Source organism: Hypanus sabinus, chromosome 11 (assembly GCF_030144855.1).
Source record: "Hypanus sabinus isolate sHypSab1 chromosome 11, sHypSab1.hap1, whole genome shotgun sequence".
Taxonomy (NCBI): Eukaryota; Metazoa; Chordata; class Chondrichthyes; order Myliobatiformes; family Dasyatidae; genus Hypanus; species Hypanus sabinus.
In genome coordinates this window covers 51917783-51941700 of record NC_082716.1, presented here as the reverse complement: position 1 = coordinate 51941700, position 23918 = coordinate 51917783, and the positions used below count along the sequence as shown (strand labels likewise).

The window sequence follows — 23918 nt, the reverse complement described above, 5'->3', positions numbered from 1 at the left end:
TTATCATACACATTCTATTTTATCTCAGGTTTCATAATCTGAATAGAAAACACAGTCCATTTCTTCAACTAGTTTATTGTGTGCAGTCAATTGTTGAGTTCACTTTAAAAGAGTATTTTCAAAGATGTATGTCTATTACTTTGTTCACTGTGCACTGAACACTGTGGTTGTGAGTGTATGCACGCATCTGAAAGATAAACAAAATCTCAACAGAGTATGTATGCCATTTTTAAGAAAGAATCTGGAGAAAATAATTTACTTATCTACCCAACTACAATTTATGATCTACATCAATATAAGCAAGCCAAAATGGTTCAACTCCAACGTTAAGGGACTCCAAGTAAATCTCTTGCATGAACTTTTCTTCTCAAATAGGAAAAGAAGAATGATTTTGAACTATAACAGACTGATTTTGGTAGTTTGATTGTTCCAATCAAATTATAATTTTAAATAAATATAATTTTGTAAGTATAGTTTAATTCTATTTTGGAAATACACCTCTCAAAATCTAATTTCTTTGGACGTACTGTAAGAAAAACAACACACAAAAAATTGATGATAACAGCTAACTTACTAGTGCATCATGCAGTAGTCAGTCTCAGGAAGATTAACTAACTCAATATTGTTCCACGCATTACTGGGGATTATATTGACCTATTAACTACTAGGGATTACTTAAAATATCCTGAATGCCAACTTTTATTGTGTTTCACTTTTTGGAAATTGGTGTATGCTAAATGAAATATGGTTATAAGTTGAATATTTATACAGAATAGAACACTGTATGTGCCCCTTGACGCATGATGTTGTGCCGACCTTTTAAACTACTCCTACACCAATTTAGTGTTCCCTTCCATGAAGCCCCCCATTTCTCTTTCACTTATATGACTATCTAAGAATCTCTTAAATGTCCCTAACGTATCTGCCTCCATCACCACCCCTGGCAGTGCGTTCCATGCACTCGCCACTCTGTGTAAAAAAAAAATCTACTCCCTCCCTCTATACTTTCTTCCAATCACCTTAAAACGATTCCCTCCTACATTAGCCATTTCTGTCCTGGGAAAATGTCTCTGGCTATCCACTTTACCAATGCCTCTTATCATCTTATATACCTCTATCAAATCATACTCTTGAGGTAAAATGTAAGCAGAACACAAAGCATATAATTTGGTTGGCAAACCATGGAAGTGTGACATATTTTAAAAAAGGTGACAGTTGTCTTTAAGTTCTGCCATTTACTTATATAATTGCTTCATGTGTTCCTTCGGTACAGTTATCTACACTACAGCACTTGTGGGAGGACGATATACTTTTTGTTTCACATACTGTAGGGAAAATACTACATTTTGTGAGGGTGTATAAGACCTATCTCTAGGAGGTAGTCTTGCACCATTTCAGCTTTATGTGGGCATCAGCATCAAACCAGTAAGTGAATGAACATCATTCTTTGCTTTCCAGTAGTAATGAATGTTGGCAATCTACCCATTAACTCTTTGCTAATGGGAAAATTTTATTGATCTCAGAACGTGCATATGGCTTTCATGCATAAAGCCTTCTCTAAATGGCAAAACAAACAATATTACCCGGCACTCAGACAACACTGTTGACAGCTTCGGGAAATATGTGTTATTGCCTTTAACTTTCAACCCTTTTAAAATCCCAAACTCCAGACATTCATCTCTCAATAATAAATCCTATGTCATATCAAAACTGAATAAAAGCAAAGGCACAATGGCTGTGGATTGCCTCTTTTTAGACTAAGTCATTACCTCAGCATCTAGTTGCCCATAACTTTAATCTGCTAACCCATTCCCACTCTAACCTGTCTATGCCTGGCCTTTAATAGACCTCAGTGGAAGTCTGAGGAATGGCACTTTATTTTCAGAGTTAGTGTATTCTAAATTCACAGATTATGTTCAATATTTTCTGGCTACCATTATTTGTATCAGTCTCAATATCTTACTCTGGTAATTTTAGCTTTGGTCATTTACAGCTTTTTCAGACTGATATTTTGTTCCCTTGTTTGTCCTACCCCTCTTTTCTATGCCCTAACAAGCTTTTGGTCATTAAATCTTCCCTGACGTCCAACCTAACAGCTTCACTCTGTGTACACTTCTGATGCGTGACCAGATTCAGCTCTAACTCCATCTACAAGTTCACAGATGTCACAACCATACCGGGCTAGATCGTAAGTTCTGCGAAGAGTGAATACAGGAAGAAGAATGAGAGCCTAGTGGCATGATGTCAAGACCACAATCTTTCCCTCAATGTCAAGGAAACAAATGAACAGGTCATTAACTTCAGGAAGCAGGGCAGACTACACACTCCTCGATTATCAGCAGTTCTAATGTGGAGTTGATTGAGAGTTTCAACTTTCTAGGTGTAAATAACACCAATAACTTTTTAAAGTTTAACCGTGAAACAGCATGACCAAGAAGGCATGTTGACATCTCTGCTTCCCCAGACACCCAAGGAAAGTTGGCATGTCCCTACTGACCCTCACCAATTTTTATCGATGCACCAGATAAACCATCCTGCTAGTATCAGTCATAATTTGATGTGGCAACTGTCCTTCTCAAACCACAAGAAACCGTAAAGAGTTGCAGATACAGCTCAGTCCACCACGAAAACCAGCCTCTCCTCCATTGACTGTGCCTACATTACCCATTGCCATGGGGAAGCAGCCAATATAATCAATGATCCCTTCTACCTGGTTGTATTTTCTCTTCACTCTCATTGGGCAGAAGACACAAAGGATTGAAAACCCGCAGCACCAGAACAACTCCTATCCCACTGGGAAATTTCTCAGCTTATCTTGTTGTGACGCTTACCCCCTTTTTCTCCAGTTGCACTGTACCTGTAGCATTATAGTCTGCACCTATAAATGCTTTTCCCTTTGTACAACTTTAATGTGCTTGTACTTTGGAATAAACTGCATGTTGATGGCATGCAAAACAAGGTTTTTCCGCTGTATCTTGGCACACATGACAATAATATACCTACTATCGATTATCAACCATCTCTTTTGTTTTATCCATTCCAACATTAATTCTTCAGTACCTTAAAATGTGTTTACATCTAATATTTCATTTTCTGAATCTCTTCAAACTGAAACATTAACTCTCTCTTTCCACAGAAGCTGCCTGACCTGCTGAATATTTCTAGCAGTTTCTGTTTGAATTGTGCTTTTTTTTAAGAATAACATCATTGAGGAATAAAAAAAACAGGAAATTCTGGAAACACAAAGCAGTCATGCATAATATATGGTAAAAATAAACTTTAATATTTCAGGTCTGGGACCCTTCAGCAGAACTGGGAAAGAGAGAAAGCAAAGCAACACACACAAAATGCTGGAGGAGCTCAGCAGGCCAGGCAGCTCCTATGGAAAAGAGTACAGTTGACATTTTGGGCCGAGACCCTTCAGTAGGACTGTCAATGATACTCTTTTTCATGGATGCTGCCTGGCCTGCTGAGCTCCTCCAGCATTCTCTGTGTGTTGCTTGGATTTCCAGAATCCGCGGATTTTCCCTTGTTTGTCAAGAGGGAAAGGAAGTTGGTTTTCAATACCAAGGAAGGTGGGGTATAGAGGAGTAGAGAAAAGGCAATATTGTGGATAGAGTGAGGACAGATGTCAGTTAAGTAGACAGCCCTGGAAGAGAAATTGCAGTGAATTCAACAATGATTTTCATGAGCTCCACATCACTCATGCTCACCTCCCGAATTATTGAGGACTCCAAGCTAGAAATATTTTAAAGTCAGACCATGCTTGAAACTTACACCTGTCTTTTCATCAAAAATTTTGATGCCTCCAAATGAAATGGTCAGAAAGATTCTTTGTTTGTGTTCTCCTTTTGAACGTGCTGCAGCTGCAATTCCCTATAGGGGGGTAAACAACAAAATAAGTGTCAATGAGAAAGAACAAAGTTCAGTCAAGCAGCTCTTTGGTTTACATCCTACCAAGCACAAAACAAAGAAGTGCAACAGCATTCTGTAATTACTTCCCGTGTAGTGCAAATGACTCTCATATTCCTTGGCCCAATTATACTGCAGTTTTTGTGATGAAGTGGCACCGTTTTCAATTCATGTCAAAGGAAACCCTGGGGAAAGAAGTAACTGAACATCACATTTTGGCAAACAGCAAATGTCGGTCAGCTCAGCTCCAGATTAAAAGTAAAATCTTTACAATATATAAATCGGTTATTTTTGATCTCGAGTAATAAATGGTAATGTTGAATTGAAACCTAGGCATGGTAAAGTGCTAAATAATTGTATTTTATTCGTTTTCAACATTGAAACCAAGAATAAAATACATTTACTTAGCACTTTACCATATCCTTCAGAATAACTCAGAATATTCCACAGGGGCTTACTTTGAAGTGCACTAAATATTACATTGACAATCCATGACAATGAAAATGCTATATGGAAAAAAAATTAATCTGTTTTATTAAAAGTTGTGGAGAGAAGAAAGTGGATAGAGCAAATAAGTAATGCTTTGAATTGAGTAATGAAACTTAAACCAAGTCCCCACCTATTTATTATTACGTACGATATATGAAACAGGAGCAGCAGTAGGCTATTTGTCCCCTCATGTGTGATCTTTTATTCAATAACATTACAACTGATCTTTTCCTTCAGCTCCATATTCCTGTAACAATCTCATAATCATTGATTCACAAATGCTTAAACCTCTACTAGTCTCTGTCTTGAATACTAAGCCTCCATAGCCCCCGTGGGTAGAGAATTCTGAAGATTTACCCTCTGTAAAGATTTCCATCATGAGTGGCTGACCCCCTTAATTGTGTAAACACTGGCTATAAAAAGGAGTATCAGCCCATCATCGACATTATTACGCCATTTCAGATTGTTATGCATTTCGATGAAAGCTGCTATTGTCAGCCAGGAGATACAGAAGCTTGAAGACCCGCACCATCAGGTTCAGAAACAGCTACCTTCCTACAACACTACCATGGACTTGTCTTCAACTGTATCTTTGTTCTTCTGCACTAAGGTTTTGTTTTAGTACATTGCTTTGCATGGTACAATTTTATGTATAGTTTATATACATAGAATTTATATAGTACGTGGTCTATGTGCCCAGGATGCTACTGCTAGCAGGTTTTACTTTGTACTATACCTCACCATACTGGTACACATGATGATAAACTTGACTTGAGTTATCCTCTCACTCTTCTAAGCACCTGAGTGTATAGCTGTCGGCTATTTAAACACACTTTATACAACATTTCTACCTCTGAAGGCATCAATCTTGTGAATTTTCACTGCACTTCCTCAATTCCAAGTCAACACTTACCTGGTGAAAGAATCCAGATCTGTATACTTTATTTCGGACAGAGTGTTGCAGGGTCTTAAATATTAGAACAAAAGAATTCTTTTCTTGTACTCAATAAAGTCCAGTATACCATTTGTCTTTGAAACTTGGTGATTCATGAATAAGGTCACCCAGGGCCCTCAAATCTCTAACAATTTAAAAAATATTTTCTTTTTCTTTTTTTCTCTCCAAAAGGGGATGTACTTTTTTTTCTCACATTATGTTCACTTTGACACGTCCTCACCCATTTACTCAATTTTTCTGCATCCTCCTTAAGATCTACATTGCCATGTTCCTATATATGATCAGCAAACTTGAGTGTATTATACTTAGTCCCCTGATTCAAATCATTAATGTAGATTTTGTACAGCTGTGTCTCCAACATCAGTCTCTCCAGCAGCCACTATTCAGTGCCTCCTAACCTGAAAATTACACAATTGTGCCAAAATTCTGTTTTCTATAAACAATCCGAACATACATTTGGGGTATTGTGTACAATTTTGGTCACTTGGTATTGGAAAGACATTGTAAAAACTGGAGAGGATGCAGAGAAGATTTATGATGATCATGCTTGGACTGGAGGACCTGAGTTATAGGGAGAGATACACCACAGGGTGATAAGGTAGCATGTAGATAGCACATTTACAGCATTAGATTGAGGTACAATGTTGGTGCTGTTTGTAAGGAGTTTGTATGTTCTCTCCGTGACCACATGGGTATCTTTCAGAATGTTCCAGTTTCCTCCCACATTCCAAAGATGTACATTCAGGATTAGTGAGTTGTGCACATACTATGTTGGCACTGGGAGCATGGTGACATTTATGGGCTGCCCAGCAGAATCCTCGCTGATTTGATATGACACAATTTATGCTTTTCACTGTATGTTTCGATCCTTATCTTATCTATATGCTGGATCTTTATTCCCTGGAGTACAAAAGAGTAAAGTTTATAGAAGTTGATAAATTCATGTGGAATTTGGAAAAGGTGGATGCCCATAGTATTTTCCCCAAGGTTGGAGATTCCAAAACAAGAGGGGACAAGTACGAGGTAAGAGAGAAGAGATTTGAAAGAGACCTGAGAGTAGCTTCTTTACACAGAGAACAGTGTGAACCCAGAATAAGCTGCCACAGGAAGTGGCTGAGGTGGTTAGAATTGCAGCAGTTAAGAGGCATTTAGATAGGTACGGAGGGGAGGAGTTTGGAGGCTTATGGACTGAATGCAGATAAGATGACTAGCAAGGAGGATGCTGTAATTGGCATACATCTACTGGGCTGGTGTCTGCTTCAGTGCTATATTATTTTATGATTCTACTCTGCAATTCATGCCAATATATTATTGCTAATGTGGTGTGCTTTAATTTTGCTTAATAATCTCTTGTGTGGCATGTTATCAAAGGCCTACTGAAAGTTCAAATTCAACACATCAATTGATTCGCCTTGAACTAGTCTGCTAATTACAACCTCAAGAAACTCTGACAGATTTGTTAAACGTGAATTTTCTTTCATAAATCCATGCCGACTCTGCCCAGTTCTAATTATTATTTTAGAAACATTACAGATCTTGCTGCTTCAAATCTGCTCAGAAGCATCAGCCTTTCATCATGTGCTCGGGTCATTGAGGGACATTTCCACTGTCATTTGTTTAGATCCCATTTCAACAATCTACGGCTGTGGCAAGGAACCTCAGTGATCAGCAAGTTGATATGTCAGAAAAATATAGTGATACACATACAGGAGAAAAATAAAGCTGATACTGAATAATGTATCCATTGGCCAAGAGAAACATGCATTTTTTAAACAATAATGTTAACACAGATCTCTTAACTCCTTTGCCACCTGTTCTTGCTGTATTATTTCATTGGATGATGGATTCTTTACTTATGGGAAAGAAGAAAATAACCTCCGATTGGAGTTAAATGTACTAGGAATAATTCTCTGAACACCAACAGCCAATTCCCTTTTCACTTGGGTCATGTCCCCAATAAAAAGTCGGTGATATGATGTTTTCATAAATCATGCCACGTCTGTTCAGACGGATCATGGTACCCTGTGTAATAGGACAGAAAGGATCACCTGGACACAATGTAGCTGGATAAAATGATTTAACCACTGCTTTTCATTAAAATGAATGAGGATAATCAATAGATTGATAAACAGATAGTGGTGCCCAGTCAGTATGACATAATAAAATGACCTTTCTGCTTCAAAGCTTAGAATCACATCAGTATAGGAAGGCTGTGAATGAAGGAAGTAAAGAAACATAATTGTTTCAAATAACTGCACCACACACAGCATAGGTTCCATGCCAATCTACCCTATGTATGTCTGGTGCAGTAAACATGTTGAATGAAACCAGGAATAATTTCAGCTTATAATTAGAGCCATATTTCTATTTTATTGGCCAGTGATAGGCACTAGGTCTGTAAGACCTAATTAATTTCCTCTGCCACCATAAGAACAAAGAAGCAGAATTAGACCATTTGGCCCATCGAGTCTGCTCCACCATTCAATCATGGCTGATTTCTCTACTCTCTCCACCCCATTGTTTTGCTTTCTTCCCATAACTTTTGGCACCCTTACTAATCAAGAGCCTACTAAACTCCACATTAAATACACACAATAACTTATCCTCAACAGCCTTCTGTGGCAATGAATTCCACAGCTTCATCATCCTCTGTTTAAAGAAATTTCTCCTCATCACAGTTCTAAAGGAATATTCTTCTATTCTGAGGCTGTTTTTTTGAACCTAGACTCTCTCACTCTCCATGTCTACTCTATTTTGGCCTTTTAGTATTTGGTAGGTTTCAATGAAATCCCCTTTATTCTTGTAAACCTTGGTGTATACGGGACCAGAGCCATCAAACACTTTTCTTATGTTAACCCTTTCATTCCTGGGACCTTTCTCTTTCATGTGAACTTCCTTGGACCTTTTTCAGTGCTAGCACATACTTCCTTAGATACAGGGCCCAAAACTGCTCACAATACCCCAAATATGGCCTCATCATTGCCTTATAAAGCCTCAGGATATGTTAAGATGTCATGGATGTAGGGCAGATATTGGTGAATAAAAGATTTTGTCTGCTTATCACCCATGCACCTATTAGACTTTATTGAGGAAGACACCTTTGAGATCATAAAGATTAGTGGAACACCTTTGAGATTAGTCTCAAGCACATGTCAAGGTTTGAAATCTAAAGAAGAACCAAGGAAAACTGAAAAGAAATAAATAATATTCTATTGCTACCAAAGCCTGCACAGAGCTGGGTGCAGTCAGTGGTCTAGTCACAAACTGCACCCAAAGTTTCAAATTGCCTTTTTCCTCTCAAGATTATGATCAATCTCATTTGTAGATCACCATCAAACAATATGATCTTGCAGCAATTTTGGAACTAAATGATAGTTTGTGTATTATTTTAAGATTTAAAAGTATTGCCTGGAGCTGTTACCGTTCTTGATGAAAATTAGGGTGGATAAGGCCCCAGGGCCTGAGAGTGTCCCCTTGGTCCTTGGGGGAGGCTAATTCAGAAACTGCAGGGGCTCTGGCAGAGGTTTTTAAAACATCCTTAACCACAGGTCAGCTACTGGAGGACTGGAGGTTCACTAATGTTGTTCCAAGAAAAACTATGAATAAGCTGAGAATTTATATGCTAGTGAGCCTGACATCAGTAGTGGGTGGATAACTGGAAGTTATTCTAAGGAACAGGATATATAACTACTGGGATAAACCCCGATGAATGATAGTCAAGATGGCTTTGTGTGTGGTAGATCATGTCTAATCAATCTTATAGAGTTTTCTGAGGAGGTACCAGAAATATTTATGAAGGGAAGGCAGTGGATGTTGTCTGCATGGTCTTTGACAAGATACCCCATGGGGGGTTGGTCAAGAAGGCTCAGTTACTTGCGATTCAGGATGAGGTAGTAAACTGAATTCAACACTGGCTTAGTGGGAAAACCAGAAAGTGGTAATAGATGGTTGCCTCTCTGACTAGAGCCCTGTGACCACTGGTGTGCCGTAGGGACTGGTGCTAGGTCTATTGTCAGCTACAGCAATGATTTGGAAGATAATGTTGTAAACTGGATCAGCAAAGTTTTAGATCACACTACAACAGGGAGTGTGAGAGAAGTGAGGAAGACTGATAAAGCTTGCAGTGGCACTGGATCAGCTGGAAAAATGGGCTGAAAAATAGCAAAAGGAATTTAATGAGGACGTGTGAGTTGTTGCACTGTGGGAGGATAAACCAAGGTAGGACTTTCAGAGTGAATGGTAGGGCAGTAGAACAAAGGGATCCATGATTCTTTGGAAGTGACATTACATAGGAAGATAAGGTCATAAAGAGAACTTTGCCACATTGCCTTCATAAGTCAGAGTATTGAGTACAGGAGTTGGGATGTTATGTTGAAGTTGTATAAGACATTGGTGAGGCCTGATTTGGAGGACTGTGTGCAGTTCCGCTCAGCCACCTACAGGAAAAGTATCAATAAGATTGAAAAGTTTCGGAAGAAAGTTATAAGGATGTTGCTAGGTCTTGAGGACCCGAGTGATAGGGAAAGGTTGAATTGATTAGGTCTGGAGCATCGGAGAATGAGAGGGGGAATTTGATAGTGGTATACAAAATTATGAAGTGCAGAGATAGAGTAAATGTAAACCGGCTTTTCCAATGAGGTTAGGTGACACTAGAACTAGAGGTCAGAGGTTAAAGGGGAAAGGTGAAATATTTAGAGGGAACCCGTGGGGAAATTTCTTCATTCAGTGGGTGGTGTGAATGTTAAGTGGGCCTACAGTGAAAGTGGTGGATGCGGGATCTGTCAGGTTTAATTTCAAACTGAGATAACTTCACATAGCTATGCAAAGCCATTTGCTACACAATTGTAATTAGAAGAAACTCTGGTGATTAATCCGATCATGATCAGTTTTATGAATGGGGTGGAATGCAACAAATTTTCTCATGCTTGGGCTTTGTTCCTTTGTGGCCATCTGCTCACCAATTTAAAATACATAATTACAACTTTGAAGTTAACATCCTTTAAAATAATATTCCGTTTCTAAAAATATATATCAGATAGGAAATAGAATTCATGTTGGAATTTAAACCTTGACAAGAAAAAGCATAATTAAATTCTTGATTTTATTAGAAAACTGGCTTTGTCACATTTATACAGTTAAAGTGGCTTTTACTGAAATCAAATGTGTTATCAATCTACACTGTTTGACATTTTAATTCAATTTGTTTCAGCAAACTAATACAGATACTATTTATCTGTGTTACCCTGACAATTCAAATAAACAACCACCTCATTTTTGTTTTTGAACCGTGCAAAGTGTATAGGTTGCTGCCAATTGCCCAGAAGTCTCAGAAAGATCTTGCACTTTATTTCTTCTTGTGTGCACAGTACTTGAAGAATGTAGACATTTTACCAAAATGAATACAACAAAGCAGCCTCATTTAAAAGGTGATTCCTTGGTGCATTCATTAGAGGAATGACTGCAAGGAATTACTTTTCATTCTCCCTGTAAAAAAGATGTGAAATATTGGCTTATGTCATAAAAATAATTAAAAATCAGATAGAGGAATAATGAGATTCAATCTCTCTGGAGATAGTAGTCTGTTTCCAAGAAAATTTAATATTGACAGCATGCTTAAATGGCAATTCACTGCCATGCAAATTGTTAGGCTACAACACCCAGGATCACCATATGCTGATTCACCAGTTGCCGCTATGCTAACAGGTGACAAGCACGTGCCTCAGGGTGTGAAGGCAAATGGCATGGAGGGCTTTGCATTCACAGTGAGAAGCTCTTGTCTGCCTCTTAGAAAGAGCTCCGTGAGATTTCCTACCTGTCGGAGAGTGGTGCAGAATGAAGGGAAACTTTTAGTCAGTATAATTCAACATTGCCTGAGGCAGTTAATTTAATTTGATTAGAAACATGGAGACTTCTTGATTGGGATTGGACCCTGAATCTACTGATTTGGAGACGGAGGTTGAACCAACAATCAATCATAAGTTGGATCCATGACATCACTGGTGTGCAGCTCAGGGCCACAAATCTTCGGAATCATTGACAGGCTAAATTTAACCTAAATCACAACCTTGGGTGTGGTCTGTGTGGAGTTTGCATATTCTGTGGGTGGTCTTCCTCCTGGGTGCTCGAATTTCACTCCACATCACAAAGGCGTGTGGGTTGGAAGTTACATTGGCCAGTTTAAACTTCCTTCGATGTGTAGGTGAACAGTGGAATCTCAGGGAAGTTGATGAGAAAGTGGGGAGAATAAAAAAGGAAAAATGGATTAATGTAGATTAGTGTAACTACGTGGCTGATGGCTGGCATGGACTCGATGGGCTGAAGGGCCTGTTTCCTGGCTATCTCTCTTTATGACTGTGCAACTGATCATTGATGACCAGGAACAGATGGGCAACTCACCAAGAAAGGTGCCAGATGGAGAGTTGGAGCAACTGGAAATGGACTGCAGAATGTGAAGAGTCACTAGGTGAGGAACCAGGGCACCAGGTCAGGTGAAGTGTGAACAAGCTAAGGAAGTAGAGTGAAACAAGGGCCCACCACATAGGGTGAAGAGGAGAGAAAGCACAATGGCTGAGAATTGTTCAGGGTGAACCCGGAGTGACGAGGAAACTCGTCAAGAAGAGCACTACAGGAGCCAGCCTCAAGATGAAGCAAGGGGAGCGGGGTGGCTGAAAATATGAAGGGGGTGCAGACAGGTGAAGCACAAATGAGGTGGGTAAATAGGATTAGTGTGACTAGGTAGAAAGGCAGCAGGGACATGGCAGGTCAAAGGCCTGTTTCTGTGCTGTACGTCACTATGACTCACTCAAAGTGGCAGGTATTGAAGAGTGCCTTGGAGGAGAGGTTCGTTAGGGGTTTAGTGTTTGGGGACTTGCTAGCTGAAACATGCAACCAATGACTGATAATTATTGGGTAAAGCATGGAAGATCCAGGAGGGATCTAAAAACAAACAAAGTCAATGAATTACTGGATTGGAACAATGAAAGCATGGGCTGAAAGATGGCCAAGTCTCTGTTCATGGTTACATAACAACTGGACATGCATAGTAAAGCTAGTTGCCATCTGTTTCCATATTACTCACAAAGAACCACCTTGAAGAGACAGAGGAGCCTATTGCTACTGGTGGTGCATTTTTGTACACTTCTTTACCAAAAGCCAGGATTTCATTAGAATTACACATAATTTTACAGAATCTTATTCGGTTCATTATGCATTAACCTTAATTTTCTCAAACGTGAGACAATCCACGGATGCTGGAGCAACATACACAAAACGCTGGAGGAAATCAGCAGGCCAGGTAGCATCTATGGAAAAGAGTAACCATTCCCTTGATCAGGACTTTAATTTTCTTGCTGGTTTTCCAATGGCACGAACTTTCATCTATACAAAAGGGCTTGTCAAATACCATAAGGCATGTGCTTAAGATGATTGAGCAAAGTTTAAAGGAGATGTGCAGGGCAAGTGTGGTAAACTATGTACACCTGTCTGGACATGCCCCTCTGCTGACTGCTCCTGTGGCTCCTCCCACAGACCCCTGGATAAAGGTGATTGGGGCACTGCTCCTCCCTCAGTCTTCAACATGGTTGTGCTCCCCTTTTCGCTGTTAATAAAAGCCTACTGTTCACTTCCAGTCTCCTAGAGTTATTGATGGTGCATCAGCAAGCTTCTTTAAAACAGAGTGTAGTGGAAGCCTGGGATAGGCTGTTGTGGTATGATAGTGCGGTTAGGAGGCTGTTGGTTAGACACATGAATATGCAGTGAATGGAGGGATATGAACATGTACAGACCAAAGAGAATTAGTTTAATTTGGGACCGTGTTCAGCACAGACATTGTAGGCTGAACGGCTTGTTCCTGTGCTGTACTTTAAGTTCTACTGTTCCTTCTGCCCCAGCAAAATAGAAAGGACTGGTCGCACAAAGAGTGAAAAATGCCAAATTTCATATAATACTTCCCAGTAAGTAAAGTCAAGTTCAAGTTTGATCAGAATCAGAAATATTTTATTGCCAGTAAGTGAAACATACTGAAATTGATCGTGGTTCAATGTCAAGCATAAAACACAGGACAATGCCATAACAGACAACACAACAGCAACCAACAATTTACAAGGCAATAGTGCAAACAGTCATGAGCAACCAACAACTAGCAGAACATTCACCTGCCAAGCATAAATAATGAAACTCAGATAAGTGTGCAATTTAATGGATTTTGTGCAGGGTCAGTAAGGGTATTATACCTGAGTGAGATTTGTTAAGAAGCTGGATAGTTACCAGAAAGAAGCTTAGAGATTATGTGTGGTCCTGATGGTAATGGACTTGTAGCATCTCTCTGATGGTAGTTTGGTGAACAGGTGACTGCTAGGATGGGTGGATTCAGCGTTATTTTCTTCATCACTTTTCTTTGCTCTGGCAATGAACATGTCTTTTAATGTCAGTAGCTGACAGTCAATGATCTCCACTGAGTGAACCATTTGCTCCAGCCTGACTTGGATAGGAAGGAGGTGACAGGGAGCCAAGCAGTGATTGAGGTGGTCATAACACTCTCAATGATGGCTGAGTAAAATTTCATCAGGATATGCCCTGAGGTGTTAAATTTCCTGAACTGGTTTAGGAAGAACAATCTATGTTGGGCTTCCGTAATGATGAATACTACATGCTTGTCCCACTTCAATGTACTGGTGATGGTAGTCCCCATTAATCTGAGTGACTTAACCACCGACGCAGTCCAACCATTAATTTCCAAGTTGGAGGGCAGGTAAGTGGTTGTTGGCAGAGGTCAGGGACTTGGACTATATTTTTTTTGTGCGACTGTATTTTACTGCCATCTTACACATGCTTACTATCTTGCTACTGTGTTTAGCACCTTGGCCCTGAAGTAATGCTGTTTTGTTTGACTGTATACATGTGTATTCATGTGTGGTTGAATGACAATTAAACTTGAGTTTGAATAATGATATGACCTGCTATCAAAGAGAGGTAGACCATCTTGCAACATGGTGTGCTTGTAACAATTTAAAGTTTAATGCTATCAAGAAATAAGGTTGTTTACTTCTCATCTCTGCTTGTTTATTCTTCTGCCTCTGAACAAGGCTGTCTGAATTGTGGTCACAGGTGTCCCTCTGGTTTTCTGCTAGTTGACTGGATTCTGTGTTCTACAATCCAGCCTGGCCCATACAGTCTGATGAACTAATTTTAAGTGAGTACTGCCTTTGATATGTTTAAATGAATGTGGTATTCTGTCAGTCCTTTACAGCAGGTGCAGCTGCTTTTGGCTGCTGGCAGGCAGTAGGCAGAACTGATGGGATTTCTGTGGAAATCCAGTACTGAATCTTCATAAATGACATTATGATGAAAGACGTTCACCGCTGCCAATCATAATGTCTCATAGCTGTCAGGAACACAGGAGAGAAGCAGATTATGTCCCAAATTCCTGCTCCTCCCCTTCAAACAGCACAGAAATATTTCCCTTCCAATATTCAGGAGTGTTGCAGCAGGTGTAATGAATGCCTGAGATTATTTGAAAAATTAATTCTGGAATGAAAGGATTTGTTCTTACCAGTGATGTTTCTGCATGAAGGCATTGATGGAGCTGCCTTGTCAGAATATGAAACTGGCACTGGCACTGGCACAAGGAAGTCAAAACATGCAATGCCAAGGAACACTAAGACGGCAGAAGTTGAATGGCTGTCTTGCAGGCCCAACAAGCAGCAGGTGAAGAGGGCAGGACAAATATTGTCAAAATTTCTAATGGGTCTTGAATTTATCATCTTGTTATTTACCCTAACCAGCATTTAACTATCTGACAAGCACCACCAAGGTTTGACAGGGTCATTGTTCATCTGAACACTCATACTAGATGGAATTCCTTGGCCCCATAGATACATTACATTTCTGCATTTTGGTCAGCTTATTACAGCTCATACAGCTTTTACAGCTCATTAGCATAATAAAATACAAGACATACTGAATGAGGATTTAGTACTGTTATTTGTGTGTGTTTGTGGTGGTTAAGGCATAGTGACCCAAAATACCTTCATGTTGGAAGCTAGTGCATCTTATTTCTGAGTGTTGATTACACTCCTTCGTGGGTATCTGTTATGAAACAACAGCATAGAGGGACTATTCTGAAGCACTAATTTATTCGGAAAATATTATGACAGTATCCATCCAATGCTGACTGCTTTCCTGCAGCCATACTAATTATTTCTGGCCAGAATAGTGAAAGAAAATCTACTCATATTCCATGTATGTCAGTAATTCTAGACTTTTTGAAACTCCTGAAATAAATTTTTCAAAAACATACAGAGAGAAGGCTATTCAGTCTACTGAGTCTGCACTGCCTCTTTTGAAGTTCATTCTCTGAATGCCCGAAATATTTTTCTCCATACTTATTTACGTGACTCCCCTCTGAAAGCCATGGTGGAATCTCTTGTCAAGCAGTACTTTTCAAATCCTGACCACTTTTTGCACAGGGAAGTTACTTCCTGCTTAGTCAAAAGAAATCACCTCAAACTTGTATCATTTGATCTTGGACACTTATCCAATGGGAGTGTTATATCTAAAGCATGAAATACCAGATATGCTTAAAAAACTATTTTTAGCAGTTTGTTCTTAAAGGGGGAAATTTGAAGGCAGAATGGCAAATAAAGAATTATGAGATTGCAAAGTTCAAAGTTCAAAGTAAAAATTATTATCAGAATACGTACATGTCACCATGTACAACCCTGAGATTCTTTTTCTGCAGATATACTTAGCAAATCTATAAAACATTAACTAAACAATGGACAACAAACAAAAAGATTCCTTAAGTAAGTGTAGTTATCCTTATTTTTTCAAGAACCTGATGGTTGAGAGGTAGTAACTGTTCTTGAACATGGTGGTGCGAGTTCTGAGGCTCTTATAGCAGTGAGAAAAGAGCATGGCCTGGGTGGTGAGGATCTTTGACGACGGAGGCTGCTCTTCTACGGCAACATTTCATGTAGATGTGCTCAATGGTTGGGAGTGATTTACCCATGATGTACTAAGCCCTATCCACTACCTTTTGTAGGATTTTCTACCCAAAGCCATTGGTGTTCCCAGACCAGGCCACAATACAGCCAGTCAACACACTTTCCACCACACATCTATAGATGTTTGCCAGAGTTTTTGATGACAAGCTGTATTGCCGCACACTGCTGAGAAAATAGAGGTACTGTCATGCTTTCTTCACAATTATATTTATATGATGTGTCCAGGACAGGTCCTTTGAGACAGTGACACCCAGGAATTTAAAGTTACTGACCCTCTCCACCTCTGATCTTCCAATGATTACTGACTCATGGACCTCTGGTTTCCCTCTCTTGAAGTCTACAATTAGCTCCTTGGTCTTATTGACATTGAGTGAGAGGTTGCTGTTATTATACCACTCAGCCAAGTTTTCAATCTCCCTCCTATATGCTGATTCATCACCAAATTTGATACAGCCTACAACTGTGGTGTCATCAGCAAACTTGTATATGGTGTTGGAGCTGTACTTAGCCACATAGTCACAGGCGTAAAGCGAGTAGAGCAGGGGGCTAAGTACACATCCCCGCGGTGCTCCTGTACAGGATTGTGGAGAGATATTTTTGCCAATCTAAACTGACTGTGGTCGGCAAGTGAGAAAATCGAGAACCCAATTGAACAAGGGGTTACTGGGGCCCTGGTCTTGGAGTTTATTGATTACTTTTGAGGGAGTGCTAGTGTTAAATGTTGAGCTGTAATTAATAAAGAGCATCCTGATGTATGTATCTTTGCTGTCCAGATGTCCCAGAATTGTGTGAAGAGCCAATGAAATAGCATCTGCTGTAGGCAGCATTGCAGCGGCCGTTGTCAGAGTGGACATAGACAGAGTGGTGTTCTTAAGGCTTTGAGGCTTCAGTAAAGAGAGGGTTCACTCAGAGAAAGCAAAGGTAAAGCTATTTTCCCCTTCTTTTCTTTATATCTGCTCAGCTTGGTAGAGATGACGGGCAGGAAAATGCAATGCTCCTCTTACGGGATACGGGAAGGCAGGGAGACCTATAGTACCCCTGACTAGTACAACTGTGTTAAGGACACAAGAAATTGGGTGACAGTCAGGAATGGGAAAGGGGTTAAAGAGCCAGTGCAGAGTACCCCTGTAGCCATTACCCACAGCAAGAGGTTTAGATGCTGTCGAGGGTGTTGACCTAACAGAAGAAAGTCACAATGATCGGGTCTCTGGCCCTGGGTCTGTACCTGTGACTCAGAAGGGAAGCAAGAAGAGGAGGCTCGCTGTGGCGATAGGGGATTCATTAGTTAGGGGAATAGACTGGAGTTTCCGTGGGTGAGAATATGATTCCTGGATGGAAGGTTGTCTCCTGGGTGCCAGGGTCCAGGATATCTTAGATCGAGTCCTCAGCATTCTTAAGTGGATGGGTGAACAGCCAGAGGTCATGGACCATGTAGGTACCAATGAAATGGGTAGGACAAGTAAAAATGTTCTGCATAAGGAGTTCAGGGAATTAGGTGCTATGTTAAAGGCAGGACCTCCAGGGTTGAGATCTCAGTATCGCTACCCATGTCATGTGTTAGTGAGGCTAGAGCTAGGAAGGTTATACAGTTTAATACATGGCTAAGGAGTTGTTTTTTGAGGGCATAAGATTATTGGATCATTGGTCTCTCTTCCAGGGAAGGTGGGACCTGTACAGAAGGGACAGTTTGCACCTGAACTGGAGGGGTCTAATATCCTTGTATGAAGGTTTGTTAATGCTGCATGGTTGGATTTAAACTAGAGTTGCAGGCCAGAACAGTTAGTGCCAGAACAGTTAGTGGAGAAGATGTGGGGGCAGATGTGGGTAAGACCTCGGATAAGGTTAAGAATCAAAAGGATGAGCATGGTATGACAAACTCAGAAGGGTGAATACAGGATTGAAGGTATTGTATCTGAATGGGTGTGGTGTACAGAATGAGATAGATGAACTTGCAGCACAGTTGCCGATTAGTAGGTATGATGTTGTAGGCATTATGGAATCATAGCTGAAAGAGGATTATAGCCAGGAGCTTTATGTCCGAAGATATGCATTGTATCAAAAGGATACACAGGAAGGCAGAGGGAGCAGTGTTGCTCTGTTGGTAAAAAATGAAATCAAATCAAATCATTAGAAAGAGGTGACATAGGGTCAAGATGTGTTTATACATTGTAGATAGAACTAAGGAACTGCAAGGGTAAAAAAAACACTGATGGAAGTTGTATACAGACCCCCAAACAGTAGAAAGGATGTTCTCTACAAATTACAATGGGAGATAGAAAATGTGTGCCAAAAGGGCCATATTACAGTGGTCATGAAGGACTTCAATATGTAGGTAGATTGGGAAAATCAGGTTGTTGCTGAATTACAGGAGAGGGAATTTCTAGAATGCCCATGAGATGGCTTCTTACAGTAGGTTGTGGTTGAGCCCCTAGAGGATCAGCTATTCTGAATTGGGTGTTGTGCAATGAACCAGAATTAATTAGAGAGCTTGAGGTTAAAGAACCCTTTGGGACAATTGATCATAATATGATCAAATTCTCCCTGAATTTTGAGAAGGAGAGGCTAAGGTCAGATGATTCAGTATTAAGTGGTTTAAAGGGAATTATGGAGGCATGAGAGAGGAGTTGGCCAGAATTGATCAGAAAAGAACATTGGCAGGGATGATGGCAGAACAGCAATCGCTGGATTTTCTGGAAGCAGTTCAGAAGGCACAGGGTATATACATCCCAAAGAGGAAAAAGTATTCTAATGGAAATATGACATAACCATGGCTAACAAGGGAAGGCAAAGCCAACATAAAAGCCAAAGGGAGAGCATATAATAGAGCAAAGATTAGTGGGAAGTTAGAGGATTGGAAGGCTTTTAAAAATCAACAGAAGGCAACTGAGAAAGTCATTAAGGAAGTAAAGATGCAGTACAAAAGTAAGCTAGCCAATAATATTAAAGAGGATACAAAAAGTTCCTTCTGATACATAAAGTGCAAAAGAGAAGCCAAAGTGGATATTGGATCACTGGAAAAAGATGTTGGAGTGGTAGTAATGTGGGACAATGAAATAGCGGACAAACTGAATAAGTATTTTGCGTTAGTTTTTACTGTGGAAGAGACACCAGCAGTATGGTGGGAGCTCCAGGTGTCAGGAGGTATGATGTGTGTGAAGTTACAAAACTAGAGAGAAGGTTCTTGGGAAACAGAAAGGTCTGAAGTGATGGCTGAAGAGATTGTGGAGTCATTATAAATGATCTTTCAAGAATCACTAGGTTTTGGAATGGTTCTGGAAGACTGGAAAATTGCAAATGTCATTCCACTCTTCAAAAAAGGAGAAAAGCAGAAGAAAGGAAATTAAAGGGAAGTTAGTTTGACCTCAGTAGTTGGGAAGATGCTGGAGTCGAATGTTAAGGGTGAGGCTTCAGATTACTTGGAGACAAATGATAAAATAGGCTGTAGTCAGCATGGCTTCCTCAAGGGAAAATCTTGCCTGACAAATCTTTTGGAATTCTTTGAAGAAATATCAAGCAGGATAGACAAAGGAGGATCAGTTGATGTTGTAGACTTGGATCTTCAGAATGCCTTTGATGAGTTGCCACAAATGAGGCTACTTACAAGCTATGGCTCTATGGTATTCCAGGAAAGATTCCAGTATGGTTAAAGCAGTGGCTGATTGGCAGGAAGTAAAGCGTGGGAATAAAGGGAGCCTTTGCTGATTGGCTGCCAGTGACTAGTGGTATTCCACAGGGGTCTGTGATGGACCAATTCTTTTTATGTTATATGTCAATGATTCAGATTATGTAATTGATGGCTTTCTTGCAAAGTTTGCAGATGAAACAAAGATAAGAGAAGGGGAGGTAGTTTTGAGGAAGTAGAGAGGCTACAGAAGGGCTTAGATTAAGAGAATGGGCAAAGACATAGCAGATGGAATACAGTGTCAGGAAGTGTATGGTCATGCACTTTGGTAGAAGAAATGAAGGGGTTGACTATTTTCTAAATGGAGAGAAAATACAAAAAAATTGAGGTGCAAAGGATCTTGGGAGATCTTGTGCAGGATTCCCTAAAGGTTAAAATTTTCAGTTTGAGTCTGTGGTAAGGAAGGCAAATACGATGCTAGCATTACTTTCAAAAGGACTAGAATATAAAAGCAAGGATGTAATGTTGAGACTTTGTAAAGTACTGGGAGGACTCACTTGGAGTATTGTGAGCAGGTTTAGGCCCTTATCTTTAGAAAGGATGTGCTGAAATTGGAGCGGATTCAAAGGAGGTTCACAAAAATGATTCCAGAATTGAATGGCTTGTCATATGAAGAGTGTTTGATGGCTCTGGGCCTGTATTCACTAGAATTCAGTAAAATGAGGAGTGACCTCATTTAAAAACCTATCACACAGTGTAAGGCCCTGATGAAGTGGACATGGAGAAGATGTTTCCTATGGTGGGGGAGTCTAGGACCAGAGGACACAGCCTCAGAATAGAATGAAAATGGGGAGGAATTTCTTTAACCTGGGAGTGATGAATCTGGAACTTTTTGCCACAGTCAGCTGTGGAGGCTGTGTCTTTATATATATTTAAGACAGAGGTTGATAGATTCTTGATTGGTCTAGACAAGATAGGATATGGGGAAAAGGCAGAAGATTGGGGCTGAGAGGGAAAATGGATCAGCCTTGTTGAAATGGTGGAGCACTCTCAATGGTCTAATTGGCCTAATTCTGCTCCTATATCTTATGGTCTTATTGCTGACCTGTTGCTTTGGTAGGTGAATTGGAGCAGATCCAAGTTGCCATTCAGACAGCAGCTGATATACTTCAACACCAACCTCTCAAAACAATTCATCACTCTTGATGTAAGTGCCACTGGGTGATAGTCATTTAGACAGGTTACCACACTCTTCTTGGGCACTGGTATATTGGAGCCTGTTTGAAGCAGGTGGGTACCAGAGCGAGAAGATATCCATGAATATACCAGACTGTTGGTCAGCACAGGACTTCACTATGTGGCCAGGTACTCCATCTGGTCCAGACACTCTCCTTGGATTTACTCTCTTGAAGGCAGCCCACATCATCTTCAGATACTGAGACCAAAGAACTTTTGGTATAGATGGGGATCATGATGGTTCCTCCCTCTTCTGGTGGTCAAAGCAAGCATAGAAGGCATTGAGCTCATCAGGAAGCAACGTTCTGCTGTCCCCTATGTCGCAAGATTTAACTTAGTAGGAGGTTATGGCATTCAAACTCTGTCACAGCTGTCGAGCATCCCTCATTGACTCCAGTCTCCACTTTGCCTGAGAGATGGCTTTCTGGAGATTATACTTAGACCTCTTCTAGCTTTCTTGATCTCCAGACTTGAATGTCTCTGATCTGGCTCTCAGTAGGTTCCAGATTTTATTGTTCATCCAGGGCTTCTGAGTGGGGAAACCTTGAATGATTTTGTGGAGACACACTCATCCACAGCTGTTTTAATAAAGTCTGTAACAACCCTGGTGTAGTCCACCCATCCAATCCCAAGTGCTACTGATATTCCATCTTTAAAGATAGGTTGCTCAGGTTTAATAAATATATTAATTTGTATGTAAAATATTTCTGGGAGCTTAATTCAACGTTATCAATTTTCATCCAGAAAACACTTTAGCTCTAATGCCCTCACAATGCTCGAAGAGTGTTGCACTCTGTACCTCCCAAGCCAGAAACTGCTTCAGTTGTGCACAGCTCACTCTGAACTAAAGGTGTTCAGTTAAATATCTAAAATGTCATCACTACCTCCTCCAATAGATGCTGTCTGGCCTGCTGAGTTCTGCCAGCATTTTGTGTTTTTATTTATTTCCAGCATCTGCAGATTCAGTCGTGTTGCCTTTAAATATCTGATAGATTGTTTTCAATAGTTATCAATACATATCATTCTGTAAAATTGACTAACAACTGCATGACATCTTTTTTTCAATGCTTTGCAATTGAGAATTGAACTAAGTAGATTATATAGTAGACTCTGAGCATAACAGCCAGAAACACTTGCAAAAAAACAGGCCAATGTAATTGTATTAGAGTCTTCATGTGATTCTGAAATTTTGGTTGTTGGTATTCCAAATTATAAAGTGAATTTAGTTTGGGGCATGTGGCAGGTACTTGTTTTCCAGCCCACTACTATGTGCCTATTGAGATTGTACCAAAAAAGACCAAGGTAACATGCCTGCACCTCTCCCTCAATGTCGCAAAAACAAAGGAGCTGGTGGTGGATTACAGGAGCAATGGAGATGGGATAACCTCTATTGACATCAATGGATCTGGGGTTGAGAGGGTTAACAGATTTAAGTTCCTTGGCATCCACATCACTGAGGACCTCACCTGGTCAGTACACACCAGCTGTGTGGTGAAAAAGGCTCAACAGCACCTCTTTCACCCTAGACGGTTGAGGAAGTTTGGTATACCCCCCCCAAATTCTAAGAACTTTCTGCAGGGGCACAATTGAGAGCATCCTGACTGGCTACATCACTGCCTGGTATGGGAACTGTACCTCCCTCTATCGCAGGACTCTACAAAGAGTGGTGCGGACAGCCCAGTGCACCTGTAGTTGTGAACTTCCCATGTTTTAGGACATTTACAAAGATAGGTGTATAAAAAGGGCCCATAGGATCACTGAACATCTGAGTCACCCCAACCACAATCTATTCCAGCTGCTACCATCCGGGAAACAGTACTGTAGCATGAGAGTCAGGACCAACAGACTCCGTGACAGCTTCTTCCACCAGGCCATCAGACTGATTAACTCATGCTGATTTGAGTGTATTGACTGTTCTATTTATTATAAATTATTATAAATTACTATAATTGCACATTGCACATTTAGACAGAAACCTAACGTAAAGATTTTTACTCGTCGTGTATGTGAAGGATGTAAGAAATAAAGTCAATTCAATTCATTTCAATCCAGACCATTTGCCTGGCCCAAAGGAACTACAGATGGCCTAACAGAGACCAGCAGTCTGTAGGTTGTGACTGCATCCAAATTCTCTGAGACTGACAAACACAGACAAAGAAACCTAACTGTCTGTTGTCCAAATGTTTTCCCAGATTTCTATCAATCCTCAATGGGAAAGTGCCGGCGAATTCTGGCAGAGAGTTCTGAAATAGCACTGACAGGTTTTCCTCTAATCTCTGTATGAGTTGTGGATGATGCTTATAATTACAGAATTCAAAACAATATTGTGTAATAACACTGAATTTCAACAACCCCTTTTCCTCCACAGATGCTGCTTGCCATGCTGAGTTCTTCCAGCAGGTTGGTTGTCTACTGCTTTAGTCATTGCACAATTGTTTAGAACACAGAGCCGGTGATGTAATGCTGTTATTAACATGGCAATCTCTTGGCCAAAATCATTTGATGAATGAAATAGAAATTAGCTGCGATAGTAAAGGAAGCACACAGAGATAGCAATAAAAGCATGGAAATTTGAACTACTAAGAGTTGTTGTTAGGCTTTTTTGATCAGTTCATTCCAAAGATAATCCCACTGTTTGCTTTCTCCAATAGTCTTTTGCCTAAGGGAACAACTTCTATGTTTTAGCCATTTGTTGTGATTA

General features: G+C 40.2%; 1 protein-coding gene across 1 annotated transcript in view; it reads right to left on the bottom strand.

Moving 5' to 3' along the window:
• dab1a (DAB adaptor protein 1a) overlaps positions 1-23918 on the bottom strand; it is a 360974-nt gene that overhangs the window by 135022 nt on the left and 202034 nt on the right. Inside the window, exon 4 of the mRNA XM_059983518.1 lies at positions 3778-3876. Coding sequence (XP_059839501.1) covers positions 3778-3876 — 99 coding nt within the window. The remainder of the gene's footprint in view (positions 1-3777; positions 3877-23918) is intronic.